Genomic DNA, 19,500 nt, shown 5'->3' with positions numbered 1-19,500 from the left:
TTTTTAAAAAGTATAAATGTTCTTTATTGGCTCTCAGCAGAAGGGAAACAAGCTACACTGCAATTTCTCCCACTCCAAAACCCAGAGACCCACCTGCCTTTTGAAACAGAAGTAATTCAGGGCAGTGCATCTCAGCTGTACTTGCAAGGCATGTTAAACGGGACTCGACTTCTAAAAGCTGCCAGGTCTCTTAAAGAGCAGGAATAATAGTAGTTACAGGTGGATAAGAGCTAGGAGGTCACTGAGCCCAGCCTGCTGCCAGGGCAGGATAGAGTCCCCAAAGACAGCACAAGCCAAGACTTCAACTGATACTACACTTGATCTTAGCCAAAAGGTCAAGAAGCAATGATGGGAATGGGGCTGGGGATAAAAGCAACTGGCAGCTGTCTCTGTGTGCTCTGCAGAGGAGATTGAGGCAAACCTCTTTGGAATAATACTCAGAATTTATCACGTTAGGCAGATGGTATTTGACTTGCTGCTCTCAAGACATAATCCTGAAAGGTCTGTGCCAGTTCTCTACTGTAATAACACTGGTTTGCATGTTACAAGAAACCTGAAGCAGCATCAATAAAGTGGTCTCACGGGGCCAGTTTGCTGACACTGTTCATGTCCTTAATGCATACAAGGTTATCTTTAATGGCAGAAAGTACCTTGTATCGCTCCCCAATGACTCAGGGGAGATGATGGATCCTCTCACCTTATTGCCCATACAACATGACCTTTGGCTGAAGGATGGTCAAAGAAAAACTTTGCTTTTGAAGTAGGAAAGATGTATTTCCTTACCTTATTTCATCTTTATTTCAGACAGGCCTGTGTTCAGTATTGTCTACAGGATGACTTCCCCTTGTCCATGCCACGATTTGCCAGATTTTATCAGAAAAGTAGCTTACACACATTACCTCTGTAGTAGGCAATGCTGGCATTGCAATTTCTATCTAAACACCACTGTGACACACTAAAATATTTGTTGATCTTTGTAATAATAATTTACTGAGAGAATCTTTATTTAAACTGTCAGGAAACTCATCAGCTTTTCAAGAGAAAGAAGAAATAATAAATTAAAAAACATGGTAGCATCAGAGCTGTCCTAATTTTCAAACTCAATCATAGCTGATAACTCTGTACCAGAGAGGTCAAGGAGAAAGGCCAAGGGCATTTTCAGAGGAACACAGGCCCTTGCTGGTTTTGCAAGCCCTCATGCCAAGGTTTTGTCTTAACATCCATGAAAGCTAAATCAAACTTCTTGGGATCAAGCTCACCCAAAACTAGACTTATAAAGGCAAAGTGATCAAAACTCATCATCTAAGTGCTTTCCAAGATCAGTGGAAGGGGACAAGTAGCAGAGCATAATTCAACACCCACCTACCTTTGAATGAGATGATGTGACTTGATGTTAATGTTTGAAGAGACACTTGACTTCTCTGGAGCTACCATCTGTGTCAGTAGGAAAATGAATTCTCTTCTGTGTAACCTGGGCAGACAATCACCATTCCTCCTACAGCAACCATCTTCATTCCTCAGAGGTGATCCCTGCATGTGCCCACCTTGGCAGGGCAGTGACTGTGAAGGGGCACCACGCTCCAGCTCTCCATAGTGTGTGTACAGAGAGGGAAATAAAGACTTTGGGGCTGCCTAAATATGTGTTTCTGTCTATATATATGACCCTGAGATTAGCTCAGCTGATTAGAGCATGGTGCTAATAACACCAAGGTCATGGATTTGATCCTTGTACAGGCCATTCACTTAAGAGTTAGACTTGATGATCCTTGTGGATCCCTTCCTGTGAAATATTTGGTATATAATGCACACCCTCTAAAAAAACAGCTTTACAGTCATATGACAACACATATGATACTTTAAGGTATTACATGTTTTCCAAATTTCAGATCTTCTGCTACGCCTCTCATGCAAAGAAAGCAGAGTGGTGAATCCTCCAATGGCGAAAGAGACTTCTCCAAGGACAAAAGAACAAGGCACTGAGATACCTTCATTGACTGCTGCAGCAGTTTCTAGATCACAGCATCTCCAGGCAGAGAGCATAGGAGAGAACTAACACCTGTTCTCCTGCTAGTTTCTTGGCATTACCTGAACGCAGAAAGGGAAATGCATAAACGTTGTATAGAATATGTGGCTGTTAAAGTAGATAGCGCACACCAGTGACAGAACTTTTAAGATCATGTGCAGTATGTGTGAGAAAAATGAACATTTTTTGTGCAATTCTAACATTGCACAACCCTGTGTAGCTTCAAGGGACAAAGACTGCTCAATTTTTAATTTCTCTTGTGAATAATTCAATACAGGGGTAAGAAATCTTCTTGAATAGATGAAAGATAAGAGATAAAGGAATCCTGCTCCTATTCATATTCAAAATCACTGCCCAGCCAACTGGGTCTGTCCATACAAAGTACAAGTTTCCATATCCAGCTTTTTCTTGCAAAGTCTGAATAACCTGGGTTAGTCAGAAACCTGTACTATGCTGGTCACGAAAGACATTAAAATTCAAACATTCAAATAAGTATTTAAGATATTTAAATTTCTGATTATTTAAAATATGGGGGGGTTTACCTAAACTGAAACATACCGTGAATATTCCCAGCTGTTCCTCAGCAATGACTTCCCTAAGCCAAGTTGCAAAAAACCACTGCCTGTCATAACGCTGTTTTAAATCTTAAAAGAAATCCCCATATCAGGGCAAGGGTGAACTTTTAAAAATTTGATCAAACTGTATTCAAGTTCATCTTGATTTAAAGGATGATAATGATAAAATATACAATTTTTGCTACTATTCCAGCACAGCTGATTAGGATGTTTGTACTTCACAGGGAGCACTCAGCCCAAAAGGTCTGTTATAAGCAATGTGCAAGCTCAGATTTTTGTACTGAAAATACGTGTTTATCTTTAATCACATCTTTAATCGCATCTGAGTCAGGATGTTTGCAAGGCAAAAAAGCATCTGCAGTGGTGGGGTGGATAACCAAATAATGGCAAGACATGACTCCTAAACTGTATGGACTATAGTCACTTCAAATATGTATGAACCTCAGTAGGACTGAAGTATTTCCATCTTTGATTGCCAGTTTGTTGCTAGACAGGTAACTTAAAATGATGGAAACCCTAAATCTAGTACTTAAGCAAGGGCAATGCTTTTTTTTAGACTGGGAAAAATGCAGGGTTTCTTCTTAATATATTATGACATACGAGCATGCTGTTTGAATATCTAATAAAAAGTAACATTATTTAAAAGGAACTAAGCAGAAGTAAATTTAGGTTGTAGAATTAGCAAAAGCAGGGAGGAAAAGGAACTGTTTTTTGAGGAAACTTCTTTAGTTCATGTAAATCTTGCAATGTCATTATCTGGGATAGCGGAATATTGGAGGCAATAAGGGGTAGGTCTTTTCTCACAAGTTGCTGAGTAGCAAAATCCTCTATTAAATTGCAAGCATGCCATATTCCAAATGCAGGTGTGCACATCTGGTGGGGAGAAGGCTGGCACATGCAGCCACAGAGGTGTGTAGTCACATCTTCATCAGTAAGCAGCATCAGCATTCACCAATTAACAAAAGAACTGGCGGGTGAAAACTAAAAAAAGATCTTTCACAATTTTTTTTTTAAATCTGGTTGATTGACACTTTGCAATCTGTTCATTGAGAAAGACCTATTTTGGTAGATTTTACTCTTATTGAGAACACTTTTTGTGAAAAGTTTGGGAAACTGTTGAAGTATTTTGTGCTGTCAGTCTTTTAAGTGAAAACTGCACTTTTAAGATCAGTGGTGGTTTTTCATTTCCGGAGTTAAGGTACCTGAGGAAAAAGAATCAAGAATGGAAAAACAGGAAAAACAAAATAAAACATTGGACTTCACCCAAATAGAAGTATTTCTAAAACCATTAGCTTGCAAAATATTGAACTCGACTTTTCATTCAGACTTGCGTATTTTTTGAGCTCAGAAGTTTTTCATGAGAAAGAAACCATTTTCCTTCTTATTCTATCCAGAGGGACCAGTCAGAAAGAACACGCTGTTTTCTATTACTATTTTTGTCCCTGAGCTTTTTTCTTTCCATATTTCTTCTCTCTGATTTCCCTTTTTTCCCCCGCTTTCCCTCCTTTCCTTTCTTAAAATGCCCTATCTATTGCAAAGCAGAAGAAACTTGAGTCTGGAATGGAAGATTCTTTGCTCTTGCTTTCCTTTTTTCCTCTGTTTATTCAGAAGGAGTAAGAAAAGAGCTATATTAAGCTGAAATTTTATTCTGCTGTCCTCTGTTGAACAAAAGATAGTCCACTAAAGCCACTAAATCACAGATAACACTTCTCTGGGCAACATTATTAAGAGCTGACAGCTAGAGATAAATGAAGATCTCATCTTTTAAAGAAAAAAGTACATTTAATTTCCTTTGTACATAAAATAGAGAGTACAGCATTGTGTATCTGAAGATAAAAAGAGACCCATTGTATGCTGCGTGCCACCCTTAAGGGGATATAACACTGGGTCTGTGTTTCTGAGCTTACATTTTACAGGGCATATTCAAATTCATTTAGAAACCACTATTCTTCAATTCTTGGTAGACAATGAACTTAAAAAAAGAGGGTGACATTTTACAGCCAGCTCCATTAGAAAAGAGCAGCTCAGAGACTGAACTGTTACTTTTTAGGAGGAACACTGGAAGACAGGACAGAAAAAGGAGGGAGAATGGACCTGTAGGGCAGAGAGATGGGTTTACCCCTGATCCTGCATGGGATTAAGCGATACTCCTGGGAGCCACTGCATCTCCTTGAGGTTGATACCATAATGGATTTGGTACTGAACACACACAATGGAGTTGGTATCAAACATCAAGGATCTCTTCAACTACCTTGAAACTGACATGCTAAAAAGGTATGGTCATTTTTTTCCAGCGAGGTACATCATGCCAGACTCCAAGTATGCCAGGTGAAAGTGCATCGATTTCTCCTACAGAGGCACTGGCAATGCACACTACTTATTTATTTCTGGGGGCTTTTTCGGTGGGGCGTTTTCTTCTTTCTCAAGTGACCTGTGACTATGACACATATACTACTCACATTTGCAATGTATAACCATATTTTACATGTCCATTCTGCAGCACTACCAGCTGCTGCCTTGGTTGAATTTAATTTTAACACATCTCCCAAGCAGCATGGAAACCATGAGGGTGAAACTTTAATTGCCTGTGTTAAGCAAGACAGTTAAACATGCAGTTAAAACACACATTCAACAAGAAAATATGGTCGGTCTGATTCCAGTGGTATGAAAGACTGCTTTGGCCTCCTGGGGAAGAGTACAAGTTCTAAGAAAAACATCTGTATGGAGTTTTTGTTTCTAACTCTAGAGACTATTTGTGTGTTGGCTGAGTCTGGTTGCAAGTCCTTGTAAAAAATGAAGGCCTAACAGTAAGCAATTACCTTCCTTTGATTAAAACCTTCTAGTTAGCTAGTCTAAAATAAGAGTGGAAATTTTTTTGTGAACCTTACTCCAGTGAAGGATGTAAAGCAGTTTTCCACTGAAAATACTGACAATAAGCAGCCTTTGCAACCATAAAAGCTTAAGGAAAATTCTTTGAGCATATTTATGTAAAAATAGTTATTTTGCTTTCCTAAGACTTCAGATCATTCCATTCTTTTCTCTGTTTCTTCATTCTTTTTTTTCCTTTTTTTTTTTTCCCCCAAGTGGACATAAAGTGGTAGCAAAGGATAATATTAGGCTTTCACATTTTTTGCAGAAATAAAACCCTCTGGAAAATACAGAATACAAAATGAAATTTGCCCTGGACTTGTGCTGGAAATTCAAACACAGCAACTCAGAGCAAAGTCAAGATCATCAAGAAGTACAAGGGTCTGTGTAGTTACTTCAGAAGGTAAAACCTACTTTTTAAGTTTCACCTATACACACGCACATACAATGAAACAAGAAGTGTCCATGGAAAACATCCAGTGAACAGTGACCTTTAAGTCACTCCAAGTTGCTACTTCTCTGTGAAGAAATGGATTTCTTCCTCTGCTTCTTGGGACTGGTCACCAGGTTATGAAATAGGTTTAAGTTGTTTTTCAGAAGCTTCTCCATTCTATATTCTGGTGTAAACTCCCATCACTCATGTCCTACATGACCTACCTTTTTTGGGTGGCTGGACCCATCTTCAAGACCTTGAAGGATCACTATTAGCAAGATTGTTCTCTGCATTTTGATTCTCTAAGTTTTTAACAGTGAACTGCTCATCCAGATGTATTTAGTAGCTTTGAAATTCAACTGCTGTGCTATTCAGTAGTTTACAAACCTTGTTTGCTGCAGTAGCTACAGCTTTTGCTAAGGCTCTACTTTATCTGTTATGGATGAATGAAGATATTGAGCATGTTCTCTTTTGGGTCATCCACGCGTCCGCACATTCAAAGTGCTAGAGAAAAACCACACTCAATAGGCAGGATCCACAGGGCTGATCTCACACAAAGATCAGGTCAACATTTTGAGGTGCAGACAGCTGCCACTGGGAACCATCCAGACAGATACCCATATATCTGTGGTGCTATGCTGACCTCTCCCTATCTCTGGAGACAGGTTCTCCAGATTCCCTGCACTTCTACATCCTACTACTTTTCTTGTTACAGAAGATCCCAAAGACCAACCTTGCTAATTTTTTTTGAGAGAAAAACACTTTCTCCCTTATTGTCAAAATAGGGATTTTGAAACTGATTTTTCAGTCACAGAGACACCTAGCCAGACTTCCTTCTTTTATTTCTCATTTCAGCAAACTGATTAGAAGATCTGGCTTCTTCAGTCCTCTCTTTTACCCTTGTAATACTTAACACCTCTTACTAAAGCCTTGTTTTCATTCCCCTCAGACCTGTATATGCCAGTTACCAAAAAGGATGCAAAAATGTCAGTCAGTGGCTCAGACTGACAATTGCATTTAATTACCTCTGACACCCTCCAGCCACAGATGTGTAGAATTACAATTCAGGAATTGAAGAAGGTTGTCTCCAGGTGCCTTGGAGATAACCAGAAGTGCTATAAATGGCTTTCAAAAGGATAGTTCAAATAAGCAGCCGAACTAAGCATGAGTTCTGAACCAGTTGAAGTTTGCCTCTCCTGCTAGTGTTATGAACTATAATTGTCCACATTTCTGGAGTGCCTTCTACTCTAGGTTGCATGACAACTTAAGAGACTTAATTGGCTCTCAATGCGCCTTTCAAAAGTATTACTTCCAATTCAATGGTTAAGAAAAGCATAGCATAAAACATGAAGCCATTGTTCAAGTGCTTGGCAATAAAGATGAATCGCTGAAATGGCTCTTCCCATTTTACGAAAAGTACAGCTTCTGTAGCCGTTATTATTACTTTGAGGGTTTTTTAATTCATAAATGAGTCAACACCATTAATAAAAATGGTGGAATTTTATTTGAGTGGACTATCAATAGATATGGGCTGTCTTTCGAAAGGAAAGTTGAAGAGAAGAGCAAGTTGGAAAGTTTTCCAACTGCATGTCATTGTTTCTGAGGTGCTAAGATAAATTCATCACTTTCCAGAGATGCCACTTCAAAGGTAGTTACAAATATGTCCTCAGAAAATACAGGATTTAGTGGCTATGAAAAAGGGAAGGGTGGGAGGACCCCACAACCAGCAAACAATCCACTAAAACTGGGTTCTAAGTTATGACATAAGCAATGTTGCCCATATAAGTAATTATTTACAACTGAATTCAAAAACTGATGAAATAAGATGAACGTTCCCCAAACAGTCTTTGCAGAAGATCAAATTACTAAAAATACACAAGACATTTCAGTGAGTATTTTGTTCATCAAGAAAACGGATAAGTTTAAGGCCTTCATGCAAGAGAAATATCTTTGCTTCTTCCCCAGAAGTCAATTTGAAAAATTAACTGGATGCTTCTTCATTGAACTCTCTCAGCAGAAGGGTCTTGCATGTTGGCATGATGTCCTCTAACAAACATTTGGCACACAGAGACAAATATAAAAAGACAAGCATTTCAGAAGAATCCACTGAAAGATAAAAAATTTCTGTGCACATGCACAAATATACATGTAATAATACAGGTAAGATGAGCTTTGCCACTACACAGGGGTTCAAGAAGATTCTGCTACAATATTTACTCACAGAGAAACAGCACAGCTTTTAGTGAGGAAGAGTGTTTCCAACTTAAACTGAGAAGTTCCAGTGCAGAGGTCCTGCCTGCACAAAGGTCTCGATAAACTAATCATAAAAATCTAAACACAGCTAAACAAATGTTATTTCAGCAATTACCAGCTGACATTCTGTACACGCCTTTATACAGTCAAGTCCCTGGAAATAAAACTCATGAGTATTATTTAGCCAAAAATGGACTCACTGTTCCAAACAGCTCATATGCCTGTGGAGAACCTTCCAAGCTTAAAAGCCTGAAGTCAGGCAGTGGCTCCCTGAAGCAGCATTTATCTGGTCACACACATCTAGATGACAGCACTGTTGTTCTCATTAGGATGACAACTTCTGGTACTGACAAGTGATTCTTGAAATGTTATTCCTTGCTGAAGCATTTTTGAATGTTAGAGATTGAAAAACAATGGGATATTCTAAGTAGAATAATCAGCTTTTTTTAATTGAAAATTCACATATACAGCCTGTGGTACTCTGCAAATGGATGCAAACACAGAGCTTCATATAATACAGTGCCTTTTGGACGGATCTCACAGTTACTTATATATACGCCAGCATGAATTGCTCGGTGCAATTGCTCCCGTGTCTGTTCCTCACACTGGATTAAAAACTAAGTCCATCCAGAGACTTTTTTTTTCAGAGGCACCAAAGTAGGCTTGTTCAGTCACTTTGCTTGAGATGGAGAGCCTCCCGCCGTTGCTTCTGAACAGTCCTGGAATCTTCCCACAGACTGGGTCCTCTGATGTTCTCCCAGTTATTCAAGTCAGACTTTTCCAGCTTCTGCAGACAAACAGCAAAAATAACAGTATCACCTTGACAGATCCATGATTTAAAGTACTTTCATCTACCCTGCATGAGAAGTTCAACAAGAAGGAAAAAACCTAGTCATTATCCATGCGGCCACATAAATTATTAGGATGGGCATTACTGCATCTGCTTATCAACACATACATAATATTTAAGGTCAGAAAGCACAGCAGAATCTGAACACGACTGAAGATATCTTGTATTCCCTTTCTCCCTTCTCACCTTGTTTTCCAGATCTATTCTTCAACTGCAAGTCTGCCAAGCACTGAAGTAGTACGAGTGATAACCACTGTTATAGCTAATACAGAAGAATAGCAATTAGTGACCTCAAGTATCCTGTCAGGACAAATACAAAGCAGAGACAAATACAGAGAGACAGCAGCAGTGCAAACCCCTTCAATCCATGTGGTTTTAACTTGAGAGAGGTGTGCAATGCTTTCTGCTGACTAGTTTCCCATGGCACCCAGCCATTGCAGACAGGTCTCTTACTAAGTCATACATCAGATAACTGACTGAACTGTCAGATACTTAGAAACTCTAGATTTAATTACCTGCTTGCCTATTCCTATCATCCCCACTCAGAACTACCAACAACTGCAGTACTTATCTAGACTTAGAGGCACACAAAAGCAAATAACAGGAGCCCTCCTGACCTCACCTACCAAGAGCTGCAGTTGAAGAACACAAACATCCACCGCATCTTCACAGTCCTACGGGCAGAGGCATGGAGGTCCCTTCCCAGCAGACAAAGACCTCAAGTCTCATTGGACATTGGACACGACAGGGAGACTGAGGAGAGGGTCTGCACCACTGCCAGAATCAGGGCTGTTCTACATGTTCTACAGAACAGATCAACACTGCATACCATCAATGCAGTGCGATTTAAACCTCTGATTTGTGATCAGGGCCTCATCTCAGCAAATGCTGTAAAAATATACCAGAAGATACTTAACCCTGCCCTGAGCCTGTGATCTAATTTTCCTACTGTCAATCATTCAAATAAATGGCAAACATTGAGAGGCTTGAATAATAGTTGCAGAATAATTCAACAGCTATAACAAAATAGACCCGCTGCTATTAGTTCGTGTTATGTAAAAGTTTCCTGCCACTTCTACAGCTAAGGAAATTGCAATGAGGTTAGTCAGATATCAAAAGAAATTAGGCAACAATCTACAGAAGATATATGAGAACACATGCACAAACACAGCAGACTTTCACAAGGTAGGAGCAACTGAACTATTTTGTACAGTAGAGTTGGCATAGATCTTTCTGTAGAATTGTCTTGACTATTTTATACATCTTATGCTTAGCTGGTACTTCATTTCAACTGGAAAGGATCTGAGCTGACACGGGAGAAGGGAGAAGGAGAAAGGTACTCATTATCCCATGCAACAGTGACTATCTCCTTTGATTGCAAATTCAGAATTTAACATCTGATTCTAATGGAAGCTTCAAGGAAACTACACTGAAGATAACGTGCTTTAACAGAAGGGAAACATGCTGATTTTATTAAACACAAAGGTATCACACTGCCCATGGGAAGCAGTGAATGAATTCCTTGTTTTGCTTTGCTTACACACGTGACTTTTGCTTTACCTTTTAAACTATCTTTATCTCAAGCCATGAGTTTTCTCACTTTTACCCTGCTGATTCTCTCCCCCATCCCATGGCAGGGGAGTGAGGGAGCAGCTGTGTGGGGCTTAGTGGCTGGCTGGGGTTAAACCAGGACAGTACCTCACATACAGCTGAATAAAACCAGTGACCTTTTTGCTTGGTCACTGACATGAAAATTCATACAACAGTATCACCCCATAATAAATGGCTACATTGGATGTAGGCTAAAGACATGTACATAGCTACATTTTAAATTCATCTTAGTGCTGAGACTAAGACCAGATGGGCAGTCCTTCTATCAATTAGGTGCAGCACAAGCTGCAAAGTTACAGAGGTCCTTCAGTTTGCCTGATCTGTACAGTGAGAATTCAGACAAGCAGCTAGTTCTACTCTCAAATGAAGTCAGCGTCTTTCTTTCTATCTGGCTGGGTCTTTTTAAGTTCTTATTTTATTTCTTTTTTTCATTTTAGCTACCTGGACTCTGCCTACCTAACTTTATAAAGACATCACATAAAGATCTTTAACTAATTCCAGCTTTTACTAAACTGAAAATCATATGAATTTGAAGCCTAAAACGCAAAAAACCTTTTTCTCCCAATTCAAATGTACTAAACAGTAAATCATTGGAGACTACAATGAAATGTAATCAGATCAGATCAGTACCACTTTTCCTGCTTGTCTCAAATAGCCCAAAGGATATTGAAAATTAGCTGTTTAAAGTCAGATCAGTATAGTCCATTAAATCTACTGATTCACTCCCTAAATCAGCTAAACTGCCTCTTAAGAGTACAGGACTGACAGAAGCTGTAAATTCAAGAAAAAAAATGCAGTTATGCAGACAAGCACCATGAAAAAGAAAAATATGTTCAACTGTTTGCCACACTTGACTTTTAAGACTTCTGTTAAACAGCTTGACTTGTGCAAAGGTACCAATAAGGACACAAAGAGACCTTCACTTCTTAATTGCTGGTTCAAATGCCTGGCTTAAGTAGAAGTCATAATCCTCTGTCAGCCTTAAAATAAAATAAAATTTTAAAAAGAGTTTGAATGCTACTCTTGCAGGATAGTCTTCATGCCACAATACACAAACTGAAGTCTGCAGAAATTCATTTTAAGCTCTTACTGCTCAGGCTGAGTTAATTCAAGGTGGCCACTTGCAAAAAATGCTTGGCTTTATTCTCAGTTTCTCATATGTGAAAGGAGGGATAAGAGAACCCTGTTTACTTTACAGCTTGACGTAATAAATTCTGTGATGAGCACCACAGAAATAAATGTCTCTAATTCAGAGAAACAATTATTTCCCATCATTATAATAAGCACACCCATTTGTAGACAGAAGATGAGCCAAGGCAGTGTCCCTTTCAACTCAGAATATTCTGTGACTCTGTGAAAGAATTAAGCCAATTGAATAGTCTGTTTTTGCAAAGGTGTCAAAACAGCTTATAGAGACAAAAGGTATATCAAGGAGCTCTATGATGATATACAGATGCAGAGGTACAGAATTAAGGCTAACACTGAATCTGCCATCTTGTGCATGACTGAAAATCTTAACTTCATCATCACACTGAAATGGCCTTATTTTTACAACTCCTTCCCAGAGCCACTTTTTTGACATGTCATTTTCTTAATATAAACTTAATGTTACTTACTTTGTTTAGGAAGTGACATAATTTAATATCTGCAATTAGTGATTTAATAATCTGTGATTTAACAGCCAATGATTAGTGATTTAATCCTCAGATTAAAATGAAGTGTTTTATTCCAACCAGAGAATGTTTAGTTTTATGTTATTAGTATACAAGCAAGTTAGCAAGCAGCACACTATGGCCAGAATAAAATATTTTTTGTTTATTAAGGGAAGATAGGGGGAAGGGTTTTTGCTTCTAAGCATCCAGGGAGCTGCTTCTCTTTTTGGCTTTGCTGAAGACTGGCAAACACCACAATGATGAAACCAACAGAGGTTTTGTTGCTTACTTCAGTGGGATCCACTACCATTCACCTATGGCACATTAATTAATCTATGGTGAACTGGTTTAAGAGATTCTTCCCCCATGGGTTATTTTCCCTTTAATTATGCCAATTCAACATTATGTGGGGCTGTGCTCCAATCACAAAACCAAAATAATTTAGAAAACAAAATTCATACGGTTTATGAACAAATCCTATATAAGTATAGGACTGTGCAAACATTTGAACTGGCACAGCTGAAGGAATCATGGGGTGGAGAGAGAAGCGAAACATCCTCAAGTGACTATGTTGTAAAATATGTGTATCAAAGAACGGCACTGCCAATTTTTCTGTGCAATGTTTTCCCAATATGAAGCATAAGAGCAGAACTTGCCTCCAAGAGGTGTCATAGAGTTTAATTAACGTTCACAGAGTGCTCTTCTATTGTCTTGTGTGAAGGTGCTACAGTGATACAAATTGCTGACTAAACTAAACAATTATATCACTCAATTAAAATGATATGGTTATACAGCCTTGAATTTTTAATGTAACAGAATATAACATTAGACAGACTTGCACCAGGAATTAAGCATTGCCATGATTTCCTCCTAATTTACAAGCAGTTTTCCTTTTTAAAATTAAGAATCTCTTAAAAACCACATTGAATCTCAGAAGATAACCCAGTGCCATTTATAGATTACACCTGCAGATCACCCAACATGGACTTCTCAGTCCAAAAGATCTGCAAGCTGTATTGGTAACGTCAACAGAACTCATGTATGCGTCATTTAATTTCGGCATATCTTCTTAAGCAAAAATAAAACTCAGAAAGATCCAACATAAATAATAGCATGAATGCAACAGTTCAAATTCAAGATCAAACATCTGAAATTCAGCAAATTCCACTTTTAATTAAGAATGAAGTACATTTAGGATAGTTTTCATTTCCCTTGTATACGAAAGTTTTATTAAGCTATGGTTATTGTGCCCCAGAAAGAGAAGTGCTGGTTACTAAGATTTATCTTGAAATTTACAACTTGGGAGACCTAGCCAAGTCAACAGGACCAAGGAATTTCCCAAGTCTGACTGCTTGATCCTGCTAACTTTGTATCATATTAAACTTTGTAAAGGTATGTCCTAGTTACTGCAGCACAACTCTCTAAAAGAGGAGCAGCCAGGGACAGACTTTTAGGATGTTTGCAGCATTTTTTTCAACTATATAAAGATGAACTTGACTGAAGGGGATGTGTGATCTTTAACAGTGCAGGAGACCAGTAAGAGCAAAAAATGACAGTTCTGTTGCTGCTAAAAGAGCATACAGATTTCCACAGCATGTCCCTATCTGGAGCTCATAAAACCCTCCCAACAACACAAAAAAGGTTTATTTCAAACATCTTCCTGGGAATACTTGAAGTGTGGACAATTTCTTTACTTTCTGTATATAAAATCTGGCACAGTATGTCCTTCTAATATAGATAAAAAGATACTCTAATAAAAAAAAGAATGAGGTGTACCAGCATCAAAAAGTATTAGAACCATGAGTCACACATGATGTTTTTTCTTCTGAAGGGATCTGAAAAGCAAGCTTTTGCAGGTTTCTTACGTGAGAAGGAAAAGCTGCGATGAATACCACAGCGAAGGGCCAAGAGATTACCACAACAAGAAATGATCAGTTTCCACTGAGGAATTACTAACAGTAGAGTGTCGGCATAGGAAAAGAAACAGTTTCCATTAATGATAAAATAACACCACTTTGTCCTTCTCTACCAAACATTAAGTGTTGAACACTCACAGTGAAACAAAAACAATCTAGACCATTTTACATGTGAATAAACTGAAATGCAAGAAACTCAGCTTGTCCCAAACACAACCTGGTGGGCAGTTGGAATCTAATGTCTAGGCTGGACAATGCAACAAGAAGAGATCATGGAAGGAACGCAGTGACTGAAGTGGGAAGAACAGTATCTCTTAGTGTCGTAACAGGAGGGATGTTTTCCTAACATCTTACTCAGCTCTCAAACAGCTCAAGACATTTAGCCACTAGTATCTTCACAGACAGTGAAGCAAATCAATTCAATACACTAATCTGTTAATTCTTAACAACAAAATCAGTAATCCTCAGGTACTGATAACGATAACAATAAGATAGTTGCAAATTTCACCTACTGACATTCAAGAATTACTTTCTTCCTAGACTACTCCTGATGTCCACACGCTTGGATGCATCTACTTGATAACAAAAATTAAGATGTTATTACACTATCATTCCCTAAAAAGAAATTTCCTCCATTCTGCTGGCACCACAATGCCTGAAGTCAAATGAGCATTAAGTGGCTTGAATCTTTTTAAGTAAAGCCTATTCAAATTCTTCTTTTAAGACAGTAAATAAAGAGGTTAAATTCACAAGAAACCTCTCCATGTACCTGCTTTTAATTTTTGAACTGTCCTCAACATACATTTTAACACTGCAACTACAATACTTTTGCTGTAATTCTCAGGACAAATGATTACAAAACTTCTGTCCAGATCTGATGTTGAACTTCTGTGATTATCAAATTATAAGGAACAAAACCTGATCAACGTTTATACACTTAGTCAAGAAAGCAGCAATCTTTGGTATGACCATTAACAGTGAATTATGTCATGCTAAGTCCAATAGCTTGCAACCAGTTGAAGGAAAACTTTTTAAAGTTTTACAGTTTTGATATTCTGAAAGACAGAGGTCCCATTTTCCTTGCTGTTGTGTTCAAATAATGTTCCCATCTATCAATAATGGACCTTACTTCTAATTTTAGTATCATTTCTGCAATAAAAAAAAAATCTTCAATAGCTATCACTTTCTCCATATGAAGGTATTTATATGTAAGCAACATTCTTTTTGGTATTTTTAAAAGTATTTAAATCTTTAAGTTTCTTTTAAGGTCTTTTCTCTAGCCCTAAGTTAATACAGTCAGCCTGTTCTGCAACCTAATCCATTCTTAAACCCTTGTTCAAAATATGGATACCAAAAGTTGAACCAGTGTTTCAGCTTCATCAGTGTCACACTCAGAAGTAAAATCACCTGTTCCTACATCTACCATTCCTCTTTATACTCATACACTGAATACCACAGTAGAAGGTCAAGCTGAATTATTTAGTCACTGACTCCTAAGTCTTTTCCAGAGTTGCTGCCTTCCATAACACAGTCCGATCTGGCCTGAAAAATACATAGCTTTGGCAACTTTAAAAGGTACTTTGCACTTTATTTAATGGGCCCAGCTTACCAAGTAACATGAACAGCTCTCTGTCCCTGCCTTGCCATACATATACTATTGCAATACTTTCGTGTCACTTGCACGTTAGTAAAGACTTTACAATTTCTGTAATATCTTCATACTGAAAAAAGTACTTAATATTGCCTAGATACACCTCAAATCTCACAGAACACTTCATAGTATCATCTTTCTACCCAATAATGATTCCCAGAGAACCATCAATCCCAGACTGAAATTTTCAGCAGCCACTGAAGTCTTCCAAGCATATTCTTGGAACTCACCTATAAACCATGAGAGTCTAGTAGATATTAAATAACATCTTGTTTGGTTATTAAGGAGTTTGGAAGTACATCTGATTCAAATACAAAGGACTTTTTTCTATTAAAAAAACCCCACAGGTATATTTCTTCAATGTTGCTACTTTGCCAACATAGTTATTCATGATTTCACATCCTCATTATTTTATTCTTGGTTTGCTGCAACACCATCCTCTTACCCATATCCTTGTCAGCTTACTTATCAGACAGCTCTGATGCCCTTAGCATCTAGTGTCAACCTTCTCTGCTTTATAACTTCTCATTTACTGTTTCCATAGCAATCCCTCACATTTTTATTTATTGTGATATTTTTTCCTCTACTTTCACTTGCTATTGGTTCCCACTGGATATCATATATTTGATTCAAACTTAAAGGATTTTTCCATTGTAAAAGGTTAATAAATTCATAAGGATGTTTTTATTTGCTAGAAAACCCTTAAACAACAATTCTATATTTTGGGGTCGGATGTAACTGAGGCCATATTTTCTAGTGTTTACTAAACTGTTAATTTCACAAAAGTACAGCAACCAAGTGGTAGGATAAGGAATGTTATTTTGAGACTACATTAAACCAATGAACAGGAATGTACTGTGACTGTTGAACAACTACAAGAATGTTTTTAACTCAATCAGTTTATTTGTCTCCCTTTTTCAAACTGTATTTTTGTACTTTCAAATAAAATACTCTATCCTTTTGTCACAGGTCAAACACTTGACATTTTTTCAGTGTGTTCTACAAGGCCCCAGCTCAGCGCAGAACTGCAATCACATTAGTACCTGTGTCACTAGTGGACAGAGCCATGATTTATTAGGCAAAGGGGAAGAGCAAAGACTAATTGGTCACACGAGGACATATAAGTGTGTGAGAGGAATGCATAAACAATGGAGAATGCATGCAAAGGTAGTTTGCTCCTCTGGCATATCCCAAGGCACAAGATAAATGGCATTATTAACAGATCTGAGATATAAGAAATGCAGTATGAATTACACATGTAAATTCTTCCTTCCTCAAAATAGTATCCTGACCCGAAACACTCCTGCATGAAATAAAGTAAATTTTGTATAGCTTGAGAAGAGATAATTTAGTAAACTAGAAGGTAAGAAAATGTCTTTATTTTGATTTCTTCACAGTAAATTGATTAAGTCTGTGATTACAACTTTTTACATCCCCACCCCCCCACTGCAGACAAAAAGCAGACTTCAACATGTCTGAAATACCAGAAATGTCTTTATCTTTTGCAATACACCCATAAGGGCATATGTATGCTTACAGAAGAAATTATGACATCCTAGAGGAATTCAGTGTGTATTCAATATGTACATTTCTGTAAGGTATTTTTAAAAGTCTTAGGGAGAGCCAAAGGACATTTGCATGTATCAGGCAACCATGATTCAAAAGTGTGGTAACAGCTGCATATATAATGCTAATAATATTTTAAAATAAAGCTTTACATATCAAAACAGGAACTTTTTTTTAACTGCCCTTGATCTCTTATCACACCATATTTAGTAACAGCTACCCAAGTAATCCTTCAGTGTGACCTACATATTGAATTAGAAGATGTTCTTAAGAAGTATATTTTGGACGAGTCAAAAAAATACAGAAAGGAAAAAAGTCTACCCAAAAATCCCCTAGTCTGGAACAGACAGGGTCCACAAGAAACTACTCTCCTAAATGTCAGCTGTAGCTCAGTGATTGGTTAGATTCTGTCCACCAGAACATAGAGGTAACATTGACTTAAAATTGTCACACAGAGTGGAACTGCAAAGCATGTGCAGGACTGCTGGTAGTTTCACAAGTCTCACTGAAGATAGAAATTAATATGCCTAGCGCTTGCAAGTTGGTTCCCATAGCATATATTGATATTAGAGTTCAAAACAATAATCCAAATCTATTTTCATTATGGGGAAATGCAAATCCATTTGATTTGTTGAACTAGTCTGCCCTCTATAACACCCAAGCACTACTCTGGAAGAATCCTGGTCTGGGAACTCTTTGCAGTTTAGATTAAGTAAAAAATAAGATTGCTTCTCTCATTTCTGTCCATCAGAAAGGAGCCTCATTATCCAAGTAGGCTTATAATATATTGTTATGTCAGATGTATTTTATTACCATTGATTTATCCATAAAGGTAATGCAGTTATGGCTATTTAAATATTATCCTTCAACTATTTACTTATCTTCTGAAGAGAAAGTAAGGCATATCTGAATACAGATCAATTGATTTTGAGGTTAGGTATTGAGTTTGAGATGTGGTTCTTTTTGCTGCTTGTGGTTCTTTTTACTTTTTGTTCCACATAAATAAATCAGAGCAGCCTTACAGTATATTGAATGGAAAGTGAGAGACACAATAATCCCAGAGGCAATCAGAACCTAATGGATCTGTAAGTTTTGAGTCTCCATTGGAACTTTCCATCTTTTTATTCCCTACACCACAAACTGTAGTTCTTCATAGCAGGGGGACACCCCAGAAGCGTTTGCAATAATGGTAAAAACTAGCAGGTATACAGATATTTTGTGAAATTAGGCATGCAAAAATACAGAAATCACAGAAGAGTAATATGATAGTAACATTTTATTATCAAGACCATGTTCTGCCCTCTGGACACCCAAGTATGAGAGCAATGGGTGCTATCAAGATCTTCAAAGGCTTGTCACAGGAATGTGGTATGGGAAGAAAACAAAAACCTGTGTTCAGCAAAAGGACCATAGAGATAGATAAAGTGTTAGCAGGACATTTGATTCAATTAATTTTAAAACATTAAAAATTATCTTAAATAGCTTTATCCTTTGTTTCTGGTTCAAGGGAGGTTTTTTCCAGTTTTTCTAACATGGCTTTTTGTAGACCTGAAGATTTTTGAAACTCTGGATATTAAACTGGTCAGAACAGACATCTTGGAGGTCAGTAATGTTCGAAGAAAATGCAATGTTAAGGAAAGAGTGAAATATTTCTCTATAAAATATTCTGAAACCATGTAAAAAGAACGACAGTTGTTTGAAAAATGCACATAAATTTCAGAAGCAAGAAATAACAGAAAGCACATCATGCACATTGCTCTGTAATTTGGTCTAAAGATCATCAAAACTCATGCAGCAGAAGTGCTGACATATGTGCACACACATTCTATCTAAGGCCAACATCAGCTCTACATTTATAAACTAGGTTAACCACAGAAAGAGTGGAATTTATTTGTACCACTGCACTTGGCATCTGGACATCAAAGTGAAGCTGTGTTCAGAAAGAAGCATTATGTGTTCAAAAACCTTTCTTTACAGAAAAACCTTGTTTTTATTGGACATCAGTGAGTCAAAGGCAGATGGCTGATCTAATTTTAGTTAGGGACAGATACAACCCACCAGCGGCCAGGGTATTCAAGGGTACCCAAGGTTATGAGCCCCAA

At 37.7% G+C, this 19,500-nt stretch overlaps 1 protein-coding gene across 1 annotated transcript in view; it reads right to left on the bottom strand.

The window, feature by feature from the left end:
• Window positions 1–7,380: 7,380 nt before the first annotated feature.
• Window positions 7,381–19,500, bottom strand: part of LOC113980479 (cytochrome c oxidase assembly protein COX16 homolog, mitochondrial) — a 42,618-nt gene continuing 30,498 nt past the window's right edge. Inside the window, exon 4 of the mRNA XM_027707688.1 lies at window positions 7,381–8,939. Within this exon, the coding sequence (XP_027563489.1) occupies window positions 8,820–8,939 (120 nt within the window). The 3' untranslated portion in view covers window positions 7,381–8,819. The remainder of the gene's footprint in view (window positions 8,940–19,500) is intronic.

Source organism: Neopelma chrysocephalum, unplaced genomic scaffold (genome assembly GCF_003984885.1).
Source record: "Neopelma chrysocephalum unplaced genomic scaffold, ASM398488v2 Primary Assembly neopelma1_24, whole genome shotgun sequence".
NCBI classification, from domain to species: domain Eukaryota; kingdom Metazoa; phylum Chordata; class Aves; order Passeriformes; family Pipridae; genus Neopelma; species Neopelma chrysocephalum.
This window is presented reverse-complemented; position numbering and strand designations above follow the sequence as displayed.